This window comes from Oncorhynchus tshawytscha, linkage group LG07, assembly GCF_018296145.1.
Source record: "Oncorhynchus tshawytscha isolate Ot180627B linkage group LG07, Otsh_v2.0, whole genome shotgun sequence".
NCBI classification, from domain to species: Eukaryota; Metazoa; Chordata; class Actinopteri; order Salmoniformes; family Salmonidae; genus Oncorhynchus; species Oncorhynchus tshawytscha.
In genome coordinates, this window is record NC_056435.1 from 93,173 (window position 1) to 114,348 (window position 21,176).

Below are 21,176 nucleotides of genomic sequence, written 5' to 3' on the forward strand. Positions count from 1 at the left end.
TGAAAAATAACTTACCACTTAAGGTCTTGAATTGTGTGAAAGATACATTTGGTAGCTTTGTTATAATTAATGGTACTTTACAAGGGCAGAACATTTCCATAATGCATATTTACTTCCCCCCCTGCCCACCCCCCTGATTTCCTCACTAAGGTATTAAACTCAGACACTGTAATGTAGGAGATTTTAATTATTGTTTGTTGAACCCCCTTATTGATAAGTTTCCCAGCGGTATAGCTTCACTCTCACTTAAAGCTATTTGTGATGATCTGGGGTATGCTGATGTTTGGAGAACTTTTCATCCCTCCAACAGAGAGTTCACTTTTTTCTCCGCACCTCATGGATATCAGACTAGAATAGATTACTTTTTTATGCCCAGGATGTCTTTGCAGTCTGTTTTATCCGCTAGGATAGGAAGCATAGTCATATCTAATCATGCGGAGGTGATCCTGGACATAAAACTCAACGGGGCATTCAATCGGTCAAGACATTGGAGGTTGAATACGACCATTCTTAAAGACCATACATTCACATCATATTTTATTACAGAGTTTAAAGCATTTTTCTCTATTAACTCTCAACTCTCGCTCCATTGGGAAACCTGTAAAGCGTACGCCAGGGGTCTGATTATGTCATACACAGCCAATAAGAGACCTGTAAAGCGTATGCCAGGGGTCTGATTATGTCATACACAGCCACTAAGAGACGGAAAAAGGGTGAAAAGCAAAAAACGTTAGAGGGTGAATTAGGAACTAAAGAGAAGGACTACATTAAAACTCCCACTCCTGCCCTATTAAAGGAAATATCAGTCATTAGATCAACGTTGGACTCTCTCCTAACACAGAACGCTGAAAGGCAAAAGCTATATGAACATGGCGATAAACCAGGAAAGTACTTGGCATACCTAGCTAAAAAGAGAGCTGACTCTCAGTCAATTGCTACTATTACTGATTCTGATGGCAATCATTTATATGAAAATAAATTGATAAATGACTAATTTAAGAAATTTTATGCAAACCTTTATGCCTCAGAACTGTCAAATGATGCACCCAAATTAATGGAGAACTTATTTTCTAAGATTGAGCTCCTTACTATCTCCGAAGAACAGAGTTCTCTCCTTAATGCCCCCATTACCGAGGAAGAGATAATGTTCGCAATTAAGAATCTGCAAAATGGTAAGGCCCCAGGACCAGACGGGGTTTGTAGTGAGTTCTATAAAGAGTTCCATGGCCTGATCCTTGAGCCATTGCGTGATATGTTTAACCACTCAGTTTCAAATGACCAGCTCCCTCAAACGCTGAGAGAAGCCAACATATCACTGATTCCCAAAAAGGGAAAATGTCCAGAGTCTTGTTCCTCGCACAGACCAATTTCCCTTCTGAATGTGGATAGAAAATTGCTTTCTAAAATTCTAGCCACAAGATTAGAGGACTCACTGCCACTAATTGTGAATGGAGACCAAACTGGCTTCATTAAGGTCCGTAAGTCATGCAACAATGTCAGACGGCCTCTTAATGTAATTCAAGCCTACCAACAAAGTGCTATGGATGGTATTGTGCTCTCCCTAGATGCTGAGAAAGCATTTGATTGTGTGGAGTGGTATTACCTATTCTTTGCTCTAAATACATTTGGTCTAGGGGACAACTTTATAAAATGGGTGAAAGTTTTATATGATGATCCTCAGGCTGCTGTCCTTACTAATGGGCTAAGGTCAAATAGCTCTATATACAGAGGTACCAGACAGGGCTGTCCTTTGTCCCCTCTCGTATTTGCACTCGTTATGGAACCACTGGCCGAGGCCATCAGGGTAACGCCTGCTATACAGGGGCTGCTCATTGGTGATGTTCACCATAAAAAGCTTGTATGCTGATGATGTCCTGATATTCATCTCTAGTCCCGAGACTTCAATTACATCTCTTATTAATATTATTGAATTATTCAGCAAATTCTCAGGTTACAAGATTAACTTAACTAAATCAGAGGCTATGCCACTTGGTAACCTTCACTCTGTACCTAATACTTCTCCCCCTTCCCTTTTAAATGGTCTCCCTCATGTTTTATGTATCTGGGTATATTTGTAACTCCTAAATTCCAGCAAATGTACAAAGCCAATTTTGTTCCCTTGTTTGATACAATAAGACAGGATCTGGAGCGCTGGAACTCTCTCCCGATTTCTTGGTTGGGTAGAATATCCCTCTTGAAAATGAACATTTTACCTAGACTATTTTACCCAATCCAAATTATCCCAGTATTACTCTCCAATAAGGTAATAAAGGATGTAAATGGATGGCAAAGTTCCTTTATATGGAGTAAACGCAAGCCAAGACTTAAGATGGCAATATTGCAGCTGCCAAGTTCTATGGGTGGCTTGGATCTGCCAAATATCAGGTTCTATCAGTGGTGTGCCCACCTATGTTATATTTCTGACTGGATCACAAACGATGACTCCTCTATTTGGTTAGACATTGAGACTTCTCTTTCAAAATACCCCTTACAGGATCTTTTATTTTTCAGAAGTTTCAAGTCTGTAGAAGATCACTGCAATAATCCCATTACACTTAACACACTCAAAGTATGGAGGCCAGTTCAACGCTTCCTGGGAAGGTCCAAACCAACCTCTGCTCTTACCCCAATTCTTTAACAACCCAGATTTTGGACCAGGGTTGCTGGATGCTGGCTTTAACCTTTGGCTTAATAAGGGCATACGCAGACTAAATTACTTATTTGCTGATTTGCTGTCATTTGAGCAGATGGTCGAGAAATATCAACTCCCAAAGCAGGACTTTTTCCACTTCCTACAAGTAAAGACATTATATTCTGAAGAGCACCACCTTAATTGGTAACCCTGTCTGAAAGTCTGTTTTATGATGCTTTAAGGTCCTTTTCTGCTGTCAACACACAGAGGGTGAAACAAGTGTGGGAGAAAGAATTGTCTGTTACTATTGATGAAGAGATGTGGGAGACAATTTGGAGATATGCAAAAACAATATCTATATGTAATCGTACTAGAGCAATCCAATTAAGAATAATACACAGATTGCATATATCCCCAAATCGCAGACATGCTTTTAGCCCCACTTCCTCTTCCCCTCAGTGTCTTAAATGCAAAACTGATACAGGCACCCTAACACATTGTTTATGGTCATGTACCAAAATACAAAGATACTGGTCTGGTGTTCTTCAAGAAATTGAAAAGATCCTAGGGAATTCTAGAATTGGACCCAGTTTCTTTACTGTTGGGTCTCCCTAGTAGGCATGTTACTTCTATCGGTAAAAGGAGGCTTTACAACATCCTTACCTTCGCAGCGAGGAAAAACATCCTTTTACAGTGGATTAGTGATAAGGTTCCTTCTATTTAAAGGTTGGCATAAGATACTATTTGAATGGGTGCCTCTGGAATATCTGACATGTACATTGCATTCTAAAACAGATCAGTTCTACAAAGTATGGGAACCTTATCTAAATTACCTAGAACCTGAGGTATCAGCTATTATGCTGCAAGGATTCTCTTAGAATGGTGGTGATCTATGTATTTCAGAACTACACTGTACATTCCATGTGTGGAACCTAACTTCTTGGTTTAAACTGAGCTTTTTTGTTTAAATTTCTGTTTGTAAGTTTGTTTAAAATGTCTGTATTGAGAGACGCAATGATGGGGATGGGGTGAGAGAAGCAGGAAGAGGAAAATGGTGTACGTATGTATGGGTGTGTATGTATGTATGTATGTATGTGTGTGTGTGTGTGTGTGTATATATATATATGCGTAGGTATGTGTAAGTGAGTGCTGTTTTCTTTTGCTTTGTCTCTGTTGTTGTATCTCTTAATATGGGTGGAAATGGTGAAATTCCAATAAAAATACTGTTACAAAAAACTGAAGACTGTTATTTTATCAAATCAATTCCCTGTAATTATTATTACGTGATTATTCTAAACATGTAAATGTAATTAACTAGGAAGTCGGGGCACCAAGGAAAATATTCAGATTACAAAGTCAAATCAAATCAAATCAAATTGTATTTGTCACATACACATGGTTAGCAGATGTTAATGCGAGTGTAGCGAAATGCTTGTGCTTCTAGTTCCGACAATGCAGTAATAACCAACAAGTAATCTAACTAACAATTCCAAAACTACTGTCTTATACACAGTGTAAGGGGATAAAGAATATGTACATAAGGATATATGAATGAGTGATGGTACAGAGCAGCATAGGCAAGATACAGTAGCTGATATCGAGTACAGTATATACATATGAGAATGTAAACAAAGTGGCATAGTTAAAGTGGCTAGTGATACATGTATTACATAAGGATGCAGTCGATGATATAGAGTACAGTATATACGTATGCATATGAGATGAATAATGTAGGGTATGTAAACATTATATAAGGTAGCATTGTTTAAAGTGGCTAGTGATATATTTACATAATTTCCCATCAATTCCCATTATTAAAGTGGCTGGAGTTGAGTCAGTGTCAGTGTGTTGGCAGAAGCCACTCAATGTTAGTGGTGGCTGTTTAACAGTCTGATGGCCTTGAGATAGAAGCTGTTTTTCAGTCTCTCGGTCCCAGCTTTGATGCACCTGTACTGACCTCGCCTTCTGGATGATAGCGGGGTGAACAGGCAGTGGCTCGGGTGGTTGATGTCCTTGATGATCTTTATGGCCTTCCTGTAACATCGGGTGGTGTAGGTGTCCTGGAGGGCAGGTAGTTTGCCCCCGGTGATGCGTTGTGCAGACCTCACTACCCTCTGGAGAGCCTTACGGTTGAGGGCGGAGCAGTTCCCGTACCAGGCGTATACAGCCCGCCAGGATGCTCTCGATTGTGCATCTGTAGAAGTTTGTGAGTGCTTTTGGTGACAAGCCGAATTTCTTCAGCCTCCTGAGGTTGAAGAGGCGCTGCTGCGCCTTCTTCACGATGCTGTCTGTGTGAGTGGACCAATTCAGTTTGTCTGTGATGTGTATGCCGAGGAACTTAACTTGCTACCCTCTCCACTACTGTTCCATCGATGTGGATAGGGGGGTGTTCCCTCTGCTGTTTCCTGAAGTCCACAATCATCTCCTTAGTTTTGTTGACGTTGAGTGTGAGGTTATTTTCCTGACACCACACTCCGAGGGCCCCACCTCCTCCCTGTAGGCCGTCTCGTCGTTATTGGTAATCAAGCCTACCACTGTTGTGTCGTCCGCAAACTTGATGATTGAGTTGGAGGCGTGCGTGGCCACGCAGTCGTGGGTGAACAGGGAGTACAGGAGAGGGCTCAGAACGCACCCTTGTGGGGCCCCAGTGTTGAGGATCAGCGGGGAGGAGATGTTGTTGCCTACCCTCACCACCTGGGGGCGGCCGGTCAGGAAGTCCAGTACCCAGTTGCGGAAGTTATAATTTTCCTAATATAACTTTCAGATATTTTAATATCTGATCAATTTGTCTTCTAATTAATTAATTATTCTTTACCTCACGTTTGTCTCATTCCAAACGTCGTAAATTGTTGGTTATCTGTACTAGAGGTCGACCCATTAATCGAAATGGCCGATTAATTAGAGCCGATTTCAAGTTTTCATAATATATATATATTTTATTTGATACCTTTATTTAACTAGGCAAGTCAGTTAAGAACACATTCTTATTTTCAATGACGGCCAAGGAACGAACGGTGGGTTAACTGTCTCGTTCAGGGGTAGAACGACAGATTTTCACTTTGTCAGCTAGGGGGATCCAATCTTGCAACCTTACAGTTAACTAGTCCAACGCAATAACAACCTGCCTCTCTCTCGTTGCACTCCACAAGGAGACTAACTGCCTGTTACGCGAATGCAGTAAGCCAAGGTAAGTTGCTAGCTAGCATTAAACTTATCTTATAAAAAACAATCAATCATAATCACTAGTTAACTACACATGGTTGCTGATATTACTAGATATTATCTAGTGTGTCCTGCGTTGCATATAATCTGACTGAGCATACAAGCATACAAGTACCTAAGCATCTGACTGAGCGGTGGGTAGGCAGAAGCAGGCACGTAAACATTCATTCAAACTGCACTTTCGTGCATTTTGCCAGCAGCTTTGCTGTTTATGACTTCAAGCCTATCAACTCCCAAAATGAGGCTGGTGTAACCGAAGTGAAATGGCTAGCTAGTTAGCGCGCGCTAATAGCGTTTCAAACATCACTCGCTCTAAGCCTTCTAGTAGTTGTTCCCCTTGCTCTGCATGGGTAACGCTGCTTCGATGGTGGCTGTTGTCGTTGTGTTGCTGGTTCGAGCGAGGTGAGGGACGGAAGCTAGGCTGTTACACTGGCAATACTATAGTGCCTATAAGAACATCCAATAGTCAAAGGTTAATGAAAAACAATTGGTATAGAGGGAAATAGTCCTATAATTCCTATAATAACTACAACCTAAAACTTCTTACCTGGGAATATTGAAGACTCATGTTAAAAGGAACCACCAGCTTTCATATGTTCTCATGTTCTGAGCAAGGAACTGAAACGTTAGCTTTCTTACATAGCACATATTGCACTTTTACTTTCTTCTCCAACACTTTGTTTTTGCATTATTTAAACCAAATTGAACATGTTTCATTATTTACTTGAGGCTAAATTGATTTTATTGATGTATTATATTAAGTTAAAATAAGTGTTCATTCAGTATTGTTGTGATTGTCATTACAAATGTTAAAAAATGTTCGGTAAAATCGGTATCGGCTTTTTTGGTCCTCCAATAATCGGTATCGGCGTTGAAAAACCATAATCGGTCGACCTCTAATCTTTACGAACCCAGTCTTCACTAAGAATCATTCATACATCAATTGTCTCAATCATTTATTTATTAACTAACTAAATAATCACAGAAATGCACACACAAACAAAGTAGATGTGGTTACAAGGAAACTATAGGGGATGTGCCCTAGTGGGCTAAACCGGTATGGTGGTTTGGTAGACAAAGGGACTAAGAAGGGCGCGAAATTCAAAAGACACTACACAGTTGATAATTCTAACAATTGAAATGCGAATCCTTTGAACATGAATGCTCACTCATTCGGGAATAATTGCAATCAATATATATATTTACGCTCAGTGTGTCGTTGTGATCTCTGTTGGAAAGTTTGTTTCTGTTGGAGAGTTTGTCCTCACTCTCTCTCTTCCGTGGTTAGAATGGATAGTTCAGAGTCCCATTCAGAAATGTTTCCCTCTGTGATGGGGTACTGGTCTGGTCTCAAACCTTAGCCCTCTCGTGGTAATCGTGGTAAGCTGGTCTGAAGGGAATTCCTCCAGGTGGGGGTTATATTCGTAACAGCAGAAAGGGGCTGTCCCATGGCGCCAGTTCAATGTCTGTGCTCATGGTGCAGGCCAATGATTTAGTTCAACTTTAAAAAGGGAATTTGATTCTCTTTCATTAAACAGTTTAAAATCACATTACATAATTTCACAAATAGTTTAATCTTTCCTCATTCATTTTATACAACAATCAGATGCAAGACTCACAACGGAGACTCTTGTATAATCAGAGTTATGGTAATGTCGCTGTATTGTCTCTCATGAGTTTCACAAAATGGACCAGTTCGTAGCTGGATTCCCAGACCGTGTACACATTCTCCAAAACATGGACATTGTTCAGTTCTCAAGCTCTTTGATGTGGAAGGGGTTGTGTGTGAGAGTGTGAGTGAGTGAGTGAGTGAGTGAGTGAGTGAGAGATGGTGCTCGCTATACCCAAAGAGGTCCATGTCTTGACACTGCCAATCCCCACGTGTGAAGGTTTGTTGATGTGGAAAAAAACATTGCTCTGTAAACAATGCAGAAGCTTAATCCGCTGCCCTTCCATGACGCAGATGTCTTGCCAGGTGAGTGCCCTCGCTCTCAAACTGCCCCAGAATATCCAGATGCCCTGTTTTTGTCATGGTTATGACATGCCTGTTTTCTTCCTCATGCTATCATAACTGTAACTGGCAGCTGCAGCTTGTGCTGTACAGGCAGTTGGAGCAGAAGCTTCTTAATCAATTTTAAGTGCGTCCCATCTGACCTCGCTAATGACCAAATGTGGCCCGAGGGGAAAATTTGTTTGACACCCCTGGGCTACACTGTCTTAAGCTATTTTCTGAGATTGTGTAAAATAGTGGTTTTTCTCACTATAAGAAAACTTAAACAAACATTAGCTTAAAAGACAATCACATAATTATTAAACACTTTTATTCAAAAAAAAATCATTGGACAACAACTTCTGAGGGACTAGTCTTCACAGTAAATATACTCTACGTGGATACAAAATTGTGTGCAGTATATTGTATATTATAGTACAAGAGGAGAAGTTTTACAAACTAGGTTAGAACTTGCAGCCCATCAGTTAGATGTCTGTGAGGAACAAGTTGGAAATAACACAGTGTCCTGCTGTGTGTATGATTCTACTTTATCACTGTGCTCGCCTCGCCATAGACTGAACTTCCTAGTGTGAAGAGGGATCCCAGCACTAGAGACAGAATTCAAAGTACTTGACATCTTTTTCTTGACAATTGCTGTTCTTGCTGTGAACAGAATGAAAATCTGCAAGCCCTGTGGAGCAAAAACAAGGACATTATCAAGTATTTTCAGGAACACACAAGGACAAAAGGTAGTGTTTCCATAAGGAGCAGCTCCATTTATTTATGTTTAGTAGGTGTCTAATTTTCAAATCATGTCTGGATTCTGTCAAATAATAGTATTCATAGTTTCCATTTGAGTCATTTAGCAGACACTCTTATCCAGGGGGACTTACAGTAGTGAGTGCATACATTTACTACCTGAGTGGTGGTGAGTACACAGAAGGAGATGTTGAGTATGGTGTACATGGTCTGGTTCTGTGGAATGAGCAACAGATAGCCCAGGATCCAGGAGAGACCGAGCACCACAGCCAGAGAGAAGCTACTGAGGAACTTCTTCTTCATCGATGTGTGTCTTGTACTGGGAAACATAACCAACATACTTAGAGTGCTGTAATAGACTGCTGTAATAGACTGCTGTAATAGACTGCTGTAATAGACTGCTGTAATGCTGTGGTAGAAGAACATTTGACTTCCAGTGGGTGAGTGGGTTAGAGCACAGTGCTAATTCAATTTGATGATTTGCTTACTAATGACTGAATTAATAATAATAAAAAACATTGGATTTATAACAAGCTTTTCATTGAAAGACAATTAACAATTAAGCTTGTTAGTAAGCATTTAAAATCAAGACTGATTAATGTTACCTAGTTAAATGTGGGTTGGTCTTGCACGTTGTAACTGCAAAATATACCAACATCACTGTGTTGAACATAAGCATGAATGCCACAGGTATCAGGAACCCCCAAAACATTGGCAGCTTGAAGTCAAAGTTCCCCTTTGGATCGAGGGCAGCAAGCCAGCAACTGAGAGGTCAAATGAATGAGTTAGAGAGTGGGACAGACAAAACAGGCAGTGATTTGTATAACGTGGTATAAAGTAAACATGGTGGGTGGCATAAGTAAACAAGAAACCTTTCAACACAATGGATCATTCTTTTAGTTTTTTTACAACTTTTAAAATTGCTCTTTACCATCGTTAAAAGCATGTAATACGATCATTGATAGGGAAAAGCGTTTACAGTATTAGTTATATTGATAGTACAGTACAATACAGTTCAAATGAGAACTTCAGCCAATCACTGTCCCCATGCACCCTACACTCTGCCAATGCTCTAACCATGCATCCTGTGACTGGTCAGATGCTCCTAGCTAGCCCATCAGGTCCATTGCGTGCTCTCTCAAGTGTGTCAGTATTAGCAGGTCCTGAACTGTGTTGTTTCCAGTGTCAGAGCCTGGGTAAACATATATGTATGGGATGAGTGACTACAAAAAAATCTTCCCCATGTGCATCTTTTCCTGTGTGTGAAAAAAGTTCCTGTGTGAGTTAACTCTTGGACTCTCTAACCGGGGTCGGTGTCAGTGGGTCATAGACTAGTAAATACGTTGAGGCGGGCCGCTCTCAGTACAGTATAGAGAAGTAGTATAGTACAATTCAGTACGGTAGTAGTAGTAGTAGTAGTAGTATAGTACAGTAATGACTCACAATTCCTCCTGCCTGTAACCCAGTGGATCATCCACTCTGTAAGTAATTCCTAAGGTGAGGGCCACCACAACCGCAGGCAGTCCTAAAAGACAGAGAATGATGTTATTTCCTGGTAGTTTTGCATGCAGCCATATATAGAGTATTCTAAAAAGTATTCACACCCCTTGACTTTTTCCACATTTTGTTACAGCCTTATTCTGAAATTGATTAAATAAATGTTGTTTTCCTCATCACTCTACACACAGTACCCCATAATGACAAACCAAAAACAGATTGAGAAATTGTTGCAAATTTATTGAAAACAAAAAAACAGAAATACCTTATACCTTAGCAAAAACCAAGCCATGAGGTCGAAATAATTGTCCGTAGCGCTCCGAGACAGGATTGTTGTCGAGGCACAGCTCTTGGGAAGGGTACAAAAACAATGCAGCATTGAAAGTCCAGGAACACAGTGGCCTCCAACATTCTTAAAGGTAATAAGTTCGGAGCCACCAAGACTCTTCCTAGAGCTGGCCTCCTGGCCAAATCGAGCAATCGGTGGAGAAGGGCCTTGGTCAGGGAGGTGACCAAGAACCCGATGGTCACTCTGACAGAGCTCCAGAGTTCCTCTTTGGAAATGGGAGAACCTTCTAGAAGGACAACGGTCTCTGCAGCACTCCACCAATCAGGCCTTTATAGTTGAGTGGCCAGACGTAAGTCACTCTTCAGTAAAAGGCACATTACAGCCCGCTTAGAGTTTGCCAAAATTGAACCAAGATTGAACTATTTGGCCTGAATGCCAAGTGTCACGTCTGGAGGAAACCTGGCACAATCTCTACGGTGAAGCAGGGTGGTGGCAGCATCATGCTGTGGAGATGTTTTTCAGCGTCAGAGATTGGGAGACTAGTCAGTAACAAGGGAGAGAGGAACGGAGCAAAGTACAGAGAGATGTTTGATGAAAACCTGCTCCAGAGCGCTCAGGATCCTTCCAACAGGACAACAACCCTAAGCACAGGAGTGGCTTGGGAACAATCTCTGAGTGTCCTTGAGTAGCCCAGCCGGACTTGGAGAATAAACTGGATGAGCTCCGTTCAAGACTATCCTACCAATGAGACATTAAACTGTATTATCTTATGCTTCACCGAGTCGTGGCTGAACAACGACATGGATAATATACAGTTGGCTGGTTTTTCAGTGCGTCGGCAAGACAGAACAGCTGTCTACAGTAAGACAAGGGTGGTAGTCTATGTCTAACAGCTGGTGTGAGAAATCAAATATTAAACCTCTTGATGCTACCCATCCCGGATCCGGGATCGTGACTACGGCTCAAGCTCATTAGCATAACGCAAAATGCGAAAAAATATTCTTAGACATATTTAACCTCCACACCTACACAAGTCCAATAGCTCAAATGAAAGATAAACACCTTGTTCATCTACCCAGCAAGTCAGATTTCTAAAATGTTTTACGGCGAAAACATAGCACACATTTATATTAGACCACCACCGAAACAAAAGGCAAGCGGCGGCCATTTTGTCCCAGAAAATATAAAATTTAAAAGTAGGATTAAAAAATAAATAATTCACGAACCTTTTGAAAATCTTCATCAGATGACAGTAATATTACATGTTACACAGTACATTATTTTTCAATAATATGCCATTAATATCCATAAATCTCTGTTTACAATGACGACATTTCAAAAAATGCTACTCAAAATGTCCGGAGAAATTATGATAGCTCCGACAGATAACGTCAGATAACAAGCAATAAACATGACTAAATATACATGTTCTACATATAGTTACAAAGATACACTTCTTCTTAATACAACCGCTGTGTTACATTTATTTTTAACGTTACACAATTCGTTCACTAGTCTATGCTATGAGTCGGCGCTCAGATATTAGCAGTGTCTCCTCTACGTTTGGAGTCCACAGAAACCCAAAATAACCACATAAATATTCCCTTACCTTTGATGTTCTTCGATCAGAAGACGTAGAAGGAGTCATACTTACCCAATACATCGTTTGGTTTCAAGTTGTGCGTCTTTGTATTAGCATATGCTAACAGCTTCAGCTGAAATGCACCCAAAATAACTTCTGCTCCTTCTGGTCCCGCACTCTTGCGCATCAAAACTTCAAAATTACATATTATATGTCGACTAAACTGGTCAAACTAAGTGCAGAATCGAGCAAAATTATGTTTTTATCATGTAAAACAATGATAAATCGCAAACAAACGAACCGGCTTCAACTGGTGTCTATTGGAAAAGAACGTTCCCCAAATCGGCCGCGCGCAATAGAGTGCATGTATTTGAGAGTGACCCGGGCATTTTTGCCCGCCAAAGGATGAGGGAGCGCGAAATTCAAACAATGAACGTGCCAATTGAAAGCAGACATCGCGCTGAACAAATACATACTGTTCCCAGATCGGTAGCTGCCTGGGAAGGGTGGGGGCGATGACGTCAAAGTTGACCCAACTTTTCTCTTGACAAGAGAGAGTTTGGGAGAAAGGCTGCCCTGAGAGTTCTGCTTTACATACAGACATAATTTAAACGGTTTTAGAAACTTTAGAGTGTTTTCTATTCAATAATTATTATTATATGCATATATTAGCAATTTTGGAAAAAAATATTTTCAGTTTACTATGGGCACGCACTTCCTCCAAAGGGGGCAGTATTCAGCCATAAGCTCAAGAGGTTAAGGAAGTCTTGAGGTTTTGCCCCCCCCTGACATTGAGTATCTCATGATAAGCTGTAGACCACACTATTTACCTAGAGAATTTATCTATACTTTTCGTAACTGTCTATTTACCACCACAAACCGATGCTGGCACTAAGACCGCACTCAACGAGCTGTATAAAGCCATAAGTAAACAAGAAATTGCCCTCCTAGTGGCCAGAGACCTTAATGCTGGGAAATTTCAAACCCGTTTACCTATTTTCTACCAGCAACATGTGCAACCAGAGGAATGGGGAAAAAAATAAAAAGACAACCTTCACTCCACACACAGAGATGCGTACAAAGCTCTCCCTCACCCTCCATTTGACAAATCTGACCATAATTCTAATCAAATTTGTCACATACACATGGTTAGCAGATGTTATTGCGAGTGTAGCGAAATGCTTGTGCTTCTAGTTCCGACAATGCAGTAATAACCAACGAGTAATCTAACCTAACAATTTCACAACTACTACCTTATACACACAAGTGTAAAGGGATAAAGAATATGTACATAAAGATATATGAACGAGTGATGGTACAGAACGGCATAGGCAAGATGCAGTAGATGGTATCGAGTACAGTACATACACATATGAGATGAGTAATGTAGGATATGTAACAATTATATTAAGTGGCATTGTTTAAAGTGGTTAGTGATACATGTTTTACATCAATTTCCATTATTAAAGTGGCTGGAGTTAAGTCAGTATGTTGGCAGCAGCCACTCAATGTTAGTGGTGGCTGTTTAACAGTCTGATGGCCTTGAGATAGAAGCTGTTTTTCAGTCTCTCGGCCCCTGCTTTGATGCACCTGTACTGACCTCGCCTTCTGGATGATAGCGGGGTGAACAGGCAGTGGCTCGGGTGGTTGTTGTCCTTGATGATCTTTATGGCCTTCCTGTGACATCGGGTGGTGTAGGTGTCCTGGAGGGCAGGTAGTTTGCCCCTGGTGATGCGTTGTGCAGACATCACTACCCTCTGGAGAACCATACGCTCTCGATTGTGCGTCTGTAAAAGTTTATATGAGTGCTTTTGGTGACAAGCTGAATTTCTTCATCCTCCTGAGCTTGAAGAGGCGCTGCTGCGCTGTCTGTGTGGGTGGAACAATTCAGTTTGTCCGTGATGTGTACGCCGAGGAACAAAAAACTTAATACCCTCTCCACTACTGTCCCGTCGATGTGGACAGGAGGGTGTTCCCTCTGCTGTTTCCTGAAGTCCACAATCATCGCCTTTGTTTTGTTGACATTGAGTGTGACGTTATTTTCCTGACACCACACTCCGAGGGCCCGCACCTCCTCCCCGTAGGCCGTCTCATCGTTGTTGGTAATCAAGCCTACCACTGTAGTGTCGTCTGCAAACTTGATGATTGAGTTGGAGGTGTGCATGGCCTCGCAGTCGTGGGTGAACAGGGAGTACAGGAGAGGGCTCAGAACGCACCCTTGTGGGGCCCCAGTGTTGAGGATAAGCGGGGTGGAGATGTTACCTGCCCTCACCACCTGGGGGCGGCCCGTCAGGAAGTCCAGTACCCAGTTGCACAGGGCGGGGTCGAGGCCCAGGGTCTCGAGCTTGATAACGATTTTGGAGGGTACTATGGTGTTAAATGATGAGTTGTAGTCGATGAACAGCATTCTCACATAGGTATTCCTCTTGTCCAGATGGTTTAGGGCAGTGTGGTTGTGTCGTCTGTGGACCTAATGGGGCGGTAAGCAAATTGGAGTGGGTCTAGGGTGTCAGGTAGGGTGGTGATATGGTCCTTGACGAGTCTCTCAAAGCACTTCATGATGACGAAAGTGAGTGCTACGGGGCGGTAGTCGTTTAGCTCAGTTACCTTTGATTGATTGAATATGTCCGTAAACACACCAGCCAGCTGGTCTGCGCATGCTCTGAGGACGCAGCTGGGGATGCTGTCTGGGCCTGCAGCCTTGTGAGGGTTAACACATTTAAATGTTTTACACACGTCGGCTGTAGTGAAGGAGAGTCCGCAGGTTTTGGTAGTGGGCCGTGTCAGTGGCACTGTATTGTCCTCAAAGCAAGCAAAGAAGTTATTTAGTCTGTCTGGGAGCAAGACATCCTGGTCCGCGATGGGGCTGTATGTTGTTATGATCACACTACTCCTCGTTAATCATAAGGCATACCCCCCCGCCCCTCTTCTTACCAGAAAGATGCTCGTTTCTGTCGGCGCGATGCGTGAAGAAACCAGCTGGCTGCACCGACTCCGATAGCGTGTCTCGAGTGAGCCATGTTTCCGTGAAGCAAAGAACGTTACAGTCTCAGAGGTCTCTCTGGAATGCTACCCTTGCTCGGATTTCATCAACCTTGTTGTCAAGAGACTGGACATTGGCGAGTAGTATGCTAAGGAGTGGTGCACGATGTGCCCGTCTCCGGAGCCTGACCAGAAGACCGCTTCGTTTGCCCCTTTTACGGCGACGTTGTTTAGGTTCGCCGGCTGGGATCCGATCCATTGTCCTGGGTGGTGGGCAAAACACAGGATCTGCTTCGGGAAAGTCGTATTCCTGGTCGTAATGATGGTGAGTTGACGTTGCTCTTATATTCAGTAGTTCCTCCCGACTGTATGTAATGAAACCTAAGATTACCTGGGGTACCAATGTAAGAAATAACAACAAAATACTGCATAGTTTCCTAGGAACGCGAAGCGAGTCGGCCATCTCTGTCGGCGCAGGAAGTCATTCTATTCTCCTGATTCCTACTTACAAGCATAAACTAAAGCAGGAAGTACCAGTGACTCACTCAATACGGAAGTGGTCAGATGACGCATATGCTAAGCTACAGGACTGTTTTTCTAGCACAGACTGGAATATGTTACGAGACTCATCCGATGGCATTAAGGAGTATACCACATCAGTCACCAGCTTTATCAATAAGTGCAATGATGACGTTGTCCCCACAGTGACCGTATGTACATACCCCAACCAGAAGCCATGGATTACAGGCAACATCCGCACTGAGCTAAAGGCTGGAGCTGCCGCTTTCAAGGAGCGGGACACTAACCAGGACGTAAGAAATCCCGCTATAACCTCAGACAAACCATCACACAGGCAAAGAGTAAATACAGGTCTAAGATTGAATCCTGCTACACCGGCTTCGACACTTACGGAATACAAAAGGAAACCCAGCCAGGAGCTGCCCAGTGACAGATATATTACCAGGACATATACTCCAAGCATGCGCTGACCAACTGGCAAGTGCCTTCACTGACATTTTCAACCTGTGTACATGTGATAACTTTTATTTTTAATAAATGTTCAAAAAAAAATGGAAAAACCTGTTTTTGCTTTGTCATTGAGTAGTGTGTGTAGATTGAGGGGGGGGGGACAATTGAATCCATTTTAGAATAAGGCTGTAACGTAACAAAACATTGAAAAGGTCAAGGGGTCTGAATACTTTCCGAATGCACTGTACAGAGTAATATACTACACATATATAATCTAAAGACATAACATCACTATACAAGTAGCTTTTATGTTATAGTTCAGGCTTATTAGAGCCTGAAAATATCACCTAGCATTAGTTTTGGTCCAAGGAGCCCAGGGCTAATGTCAGCCATAGCTTCTGAAACAACAAAATAATGTATTTTTCTCCATGCTGTCCTACCCCATCCGATGGCCATGGTATAGGCTGTGAAGTGTGACGGGCTGGTGGCCAGGCTGTTTCTGATCATCAGGAAGACATTTGTGGCGTACATCGTGTTCCAGGTGAACGTCCCCAACAGGAAGTACTGCAGCAGGACTGCCACTGCAGTACAGGGCCCCCTGTCCTGCTCTGTGTGTGTGTCGGACGGGGGGAGAACGTTGTCCTCGAGTATTTCAGGTTTGTCCAGCTGTTTATGAGGGTTGTCCACTCCCAACATGAAGAGGAGGGTGAAGATCAGGAGACACACGCAGACACTCACTAAGAGGACCGTTGGGTTGGTTTTGCGTGATTTCCTAGGGACAGGTGATAGTGTTGTCTATGTTAGGGAAGTTAGATGTGTAGTTATGGATGTGTTGGTTCATTAATTGTTTTTTTTTATAATGGTTTCACCTATCAAGTCCTGTTGGATCAGACAAAGGGCTTCTTTACACTGTTGAGAAGCACCCAATATTATGAATTGGTTCTGGAACCCTGTAGGATCTTACCTGGTTGAGATCTGGAATGTTATTGTTAAACTCAACCCTATGATGGACATGGAGCATCCCAATATGGTGATCCAGTTTAGCGCTTCAGCGTATTTAAAATCCTTCCTGAACGACTGTAGAAAGAAAATAAAAAATACATTTCAACACAAAGTTTCTGTCACAGTCATACTGTATAAAGTCATCACCCTCATGTGTCTGGATTATGCTGCGGTAAACCATAGGTTCCCAAAATAGTGGTCACGACCCCATGTGGGGTCGCCTGATATGAAAATGGGATCGCAGGAGAATTTCCTAAATCCTGCTAAAGATTTAAATAGTTTTATTATTAAGTTGTATAAAATATTATAATATTGTCTTTGTATCTCAAAATCATTGTAATGTGGTTAACCTTAAAAAAGCTAAATGAAAATTATTCAAATATAAAATTCAACCAGAAAGCGCCCTTAGTGGGAAAAGGCTGCACTTGAATAATTTCCACTTAAGGTGACCACATTTAAAATACAAAAAATGCGGTACAACAGAAGGATTTATGGGACAGTGTTACCTATCCTGTACCTAACTTCAAAATAGGCCAATGCATCATCACTGTCAATTTGTGAACGATAATTGACATTTTTTTTGCTGAATTTTATTTTTCTGTGCCTGTGCTACAAACGGCTATATCAGTCTGCTAATACAGGACTAGTAAAAGCCCAAGGCACTACTTTTGTGAAAATATGAATTAATATTATTTTGTATTTCAGATTTTTCAGGGGGTGCAGCACCCTCAGCACCCTACTTCCCACTGTTATGTTGAGATCTTTCAGTCTAATATGGCTATTTACTTACTTTTCTAGCTCTTCATCAGAAGCATGTTTTTTGTAAGTAGTAAGGAGGCTTGACGATCCTCTCCAAGTTTAGCAGAAATTTAGGCTGAAAGGATTTAAGTAGTATTTGTTGACGAAAGGCCTATGTCTCGTCTTGAGCTGCAAAAATATCAGATATCAATAACGATAATCTCAATAGTCTCAATGTCAACAGTGAATAAGTGACTCCAGGATGCTGGCCTTCTAGGCAGAGTTGCAAAGAAAAAGCAGTATCTCTGTCCATTGTGTGTTCTTTTGTCAATCTTAATCTTCTCTTTTTATTGGCCAGTCTGACATATGGCCTTCTCTTTGCAGCATCCCGGAGTCACCTCTTCACTGTTGATATTGAGACTGGTGTTTTGCGGGTACCATTTAATGAAGCTGCCAGTTGAGGACGGGTGAGGCGTCTGTTTCTCAAACTAGACACTCTAATGTACTTGTCCTCTTGCTCAGTTGTCCAGTTTGCGCTGTTCTGTGAAGGGGTAGTACAAAGCGTTGTACGAGATCTTCAGTTTCTTGGCAATTTCTCGCATGGAATAGCCTTCATTACTCAGAACAAGAATAGACTGACAAGTTTCAGAAGAAAGTTCTTCGTTTCAGGCCATTTTGACCCTGTAATCAAACCCACAAATGCTGATGGTCCAGATACTCAATTAGTCTAAAGAAGGCCAGTTTTATTGTTGAATTTAATCAATCAGCATCAAACAGTTTTCAGCTGTGCTAACATAATTGCAAAAGGGTTTTCTAATGATCAATTAGCCTTTTAAAATGATTAGCTAACTCAATGTGCCATTGGAACACAGGAGTGATGGTTGCTGATAATGGGCCTCTGTTTTTTGATCAATTTGATGATATATTCATTGACAAAAAAACATGTGCTTTTCTTTCAAAAACAAGGAAATTTGTAAGTGACCCCAAACTTTTGAATGGTAGTTTATATTCTTTCATAAGCGCAACGTGACTGCAAGAGACAGGTTGGAATGCCTGACTGAAATACTGGACAAATCCCCCCCAAAAAATGCAAAAATTGGAGGTGTTTCAACTTCTGGACAAAATGCGGGACATGACTGTTTGGTTGCAGAGTAAAGGGCCAAAAATCAGGATTGTCCGGATAACATCCGGGACTTATGGTCACTCTGACTGAATGGCAAGGCACACTACTGCATGAAACCACACACTATTTCAGATATATTACAGCAACAATAGATATGGTGAAAACAAGATGTGGGGAGGCTGAGGCACAGAAACATTAATACCTTGGTCAGATAACACAGCAAAAATAAGAATTCATTGGCCTCCCGAGTGGCGTAGCGGTTTAAGACCCGGGTTCGATCCCAGGCTGTGTCGCAGTGGCCAGAGACCCATGAGGCGGCGCACAATTGGCCCAGCGTCGTCTGTGGGTTTGGCCGTCTGGGATGTCCTTGTCCCATCGTGCCCGGCCCTCCTTATGGTGGGCCGGGCGCACGCACGCTGACTTTGGTCGCCAGCTGTACAGTGTTTCCTCCGACACATTGATGCTTCGGGTTAAGTGAGCAGTGTGTCAAGAAGCAGTAAGCAGTGCGGCTTGGCGGGGTCGTGTTTCAGGGGAGGCATGGCTCTTGACCTTCCCCTCTCCCGAGTCCGTACGGAAGTTGCAGCGATGGGACAAGACAGTAACTACCAATTGGGGAGAAAAAGGGGTAAAAAGTACACAAAATAATAACTAAATCAAATTAAGCATTTATGCTATAGCTAGTGATCAATAGGAAACTGACTGAACCTCTCAAACTCCCCAGCTTTCAAAATGGGCGTTAGCAGTGAGGGCCAAGATGCCCATTAATTTACTTTTTTTGTTCGCTACATGTCGGGGATGTTATTCACAAAGACAAATTGTTCTGTCTCACAATTCTCGAGCATGAAACTGCACAAAGAATGCGCTGCGTGACTAGATTGTCCAAAAACAGAATCCATGGGATCGAATAGCGTGCAAAAAAACAAAAACTTTGTTGACTTTCTTTGTAATGAAAAGAAAATACGTCTCGTTGCCTATGTAAATGATATATTTGGGAAACTGAATGAACTGAACGCAAGCATGCAGGGGAAATACAAAAACATTCTACAGATGAGTGACCGATTCAGTGGATTCAGAGAAAATATTTATTACTGGAGAGAAATCTGTTTGACTGTTATCCTGCCTCTGTTGATATGCCGGTAAGTGAAATCGAAAACAGAATGTGCTGTCATATGACCGAATGCTGCAGATAACGCATTTTGGTTCCTGACCCAAAGGGAATAAATATCCTGCCGTCTCCCTCTGAGTATTAAAACTCATGGTAACTCTTGACAGCTCATATCTGTGTGAGCCTGGATTTTGTGGATTTACTACATTAAAACCAAATATCGATCCAGGTTGGAAGTGACAGCAGAGATGAGGTGCGCATTGTCAACCACACCCCCTGACTTTGAGAACCACCGACACAACATGAATCATGTCTCCTATCTCACTATCTCAGTAGTGGTGGTGAGATAGTAGCAAATTGGTCTGACATAATGTCCCCTGACTATCATAGCCCCACATTAAAATGATGTGATGGTGAGTTGAGAAGACAATCAGAAATACTGTTAGAATGTTTTGCAACTGACTGCCATAGCCCATCTTAATTACTACAAAAAAATCTACATGTTTGGGGTCACGAGAATTATCAGATATCAAAACGGGGTCATGGGCCAAAAAAGTTTGGGAACCCCTCCATAGGTGTGGTCAGTAAAAGGGAGATGAAGGCAGCTAGCTACTCACCATCAGCACAGCAAAGTTAGTGGTGTGATTACAGAAACATCGCAGGCCGTCTTCTGAGTGGTTGACTTTGGAGCAGCCAAAGGTGCTCCAGTCTTTCAACGTGTAGTTCCACCACACGCAGGCAAAGTCATAGAGGGAGGCGTTGGGGACAGTCTGAGAAGTAAGAACAGAAACAATCTCACTGTAAATCCTTCAGAAAAACACATGCATTCACAGTATGCAAGTCAAATATGAAGCATAACAGGTCATTAAATACATGTGGGAAAGAAGTAGTTCCAATTATACAGTGGGGCAAAAAAGTATTTAGTCAGCCACCAATTGTGCAAGATCTCCCACATAAAGGTGAGAGAGGCCTGTAATTTTCATCATAGGTACACTTCAACTATGACAGACAAAATGAGAAGAAAAAAAATCCAGAAAAACACATTGTAAGATTTTTTATGAATTTATTTGCTAATTATGGTGGAAAATAAGTATTTGGTCACCTACAAACCAGCACTTGTTATCAGTATAAAAGACACCTGTCCACAACCTCAAACAGTCACACTCCAAACTCCACTATGGCCTGTCGTGGAAATTTCCTCTATTTACCAAATCATGGGAGCAAACCACACACACACGTCAGAGTTAGTTATAAAAGTCCATCTTTAATTATATGAGCTCTATCAC

General features: G+C 41.9%; 1 protein-coding gene across 3 annotated transcripts in view; it reads right to left on the reverse strand.

Moving 5' to 3' along the window:
- Positions 1 to 6,840: 6,840 nt before the first annotated feature.
- LOC112267660 (adhesion G-protein coupled receptor G7-like) overlaps positions 6,841 to 21,176 on the reverse strand; it is a 72,354-nt gene continuing 58,018 nt past the window's right edge. For 2 of the 3 annotated variants that reach the window (XM_024404621.2, XM_042323747.1), the window contains 7 exons: positions 20,508 to 20,660; positions 16,887 to 16,999; positions 16,363 to 16,694; positions 10,047 to 10,128; positions 9,209 to 9,367; positions 8,763 to 8,922; positions 6,852 to 8,535 (listed from right to left, as the gene is read on the reverse strand). In XM_024404621.2, the coding sequence (XP_024260389.1) occupies positions 8,326 to 8,535; positions 8,763 to 8,922; positions 9,209 to 9,367; positions 10,047 to 10,128; positions 16,363 to 16,694; positions 16,887 to 16,999; positions 20,508 to 20,660 (1,209 nt within the window). In that variant the 3' untranslated portion in view covers positions 6,852 to 8,325. Of the gene's footprint in view, positions 8,536 to 8,762; positions 8,923 to 9,208; positions 9,368 to 10,046; positions 10,129 to 16,362; positions 16,695 to 16,886; positions 17,000 to 20,507; positions 20,661 to 21,176 lie in introns of all 3 variants that reach the window. The other variant, XM_042323744.1, reaches the window with a different exon arrangement.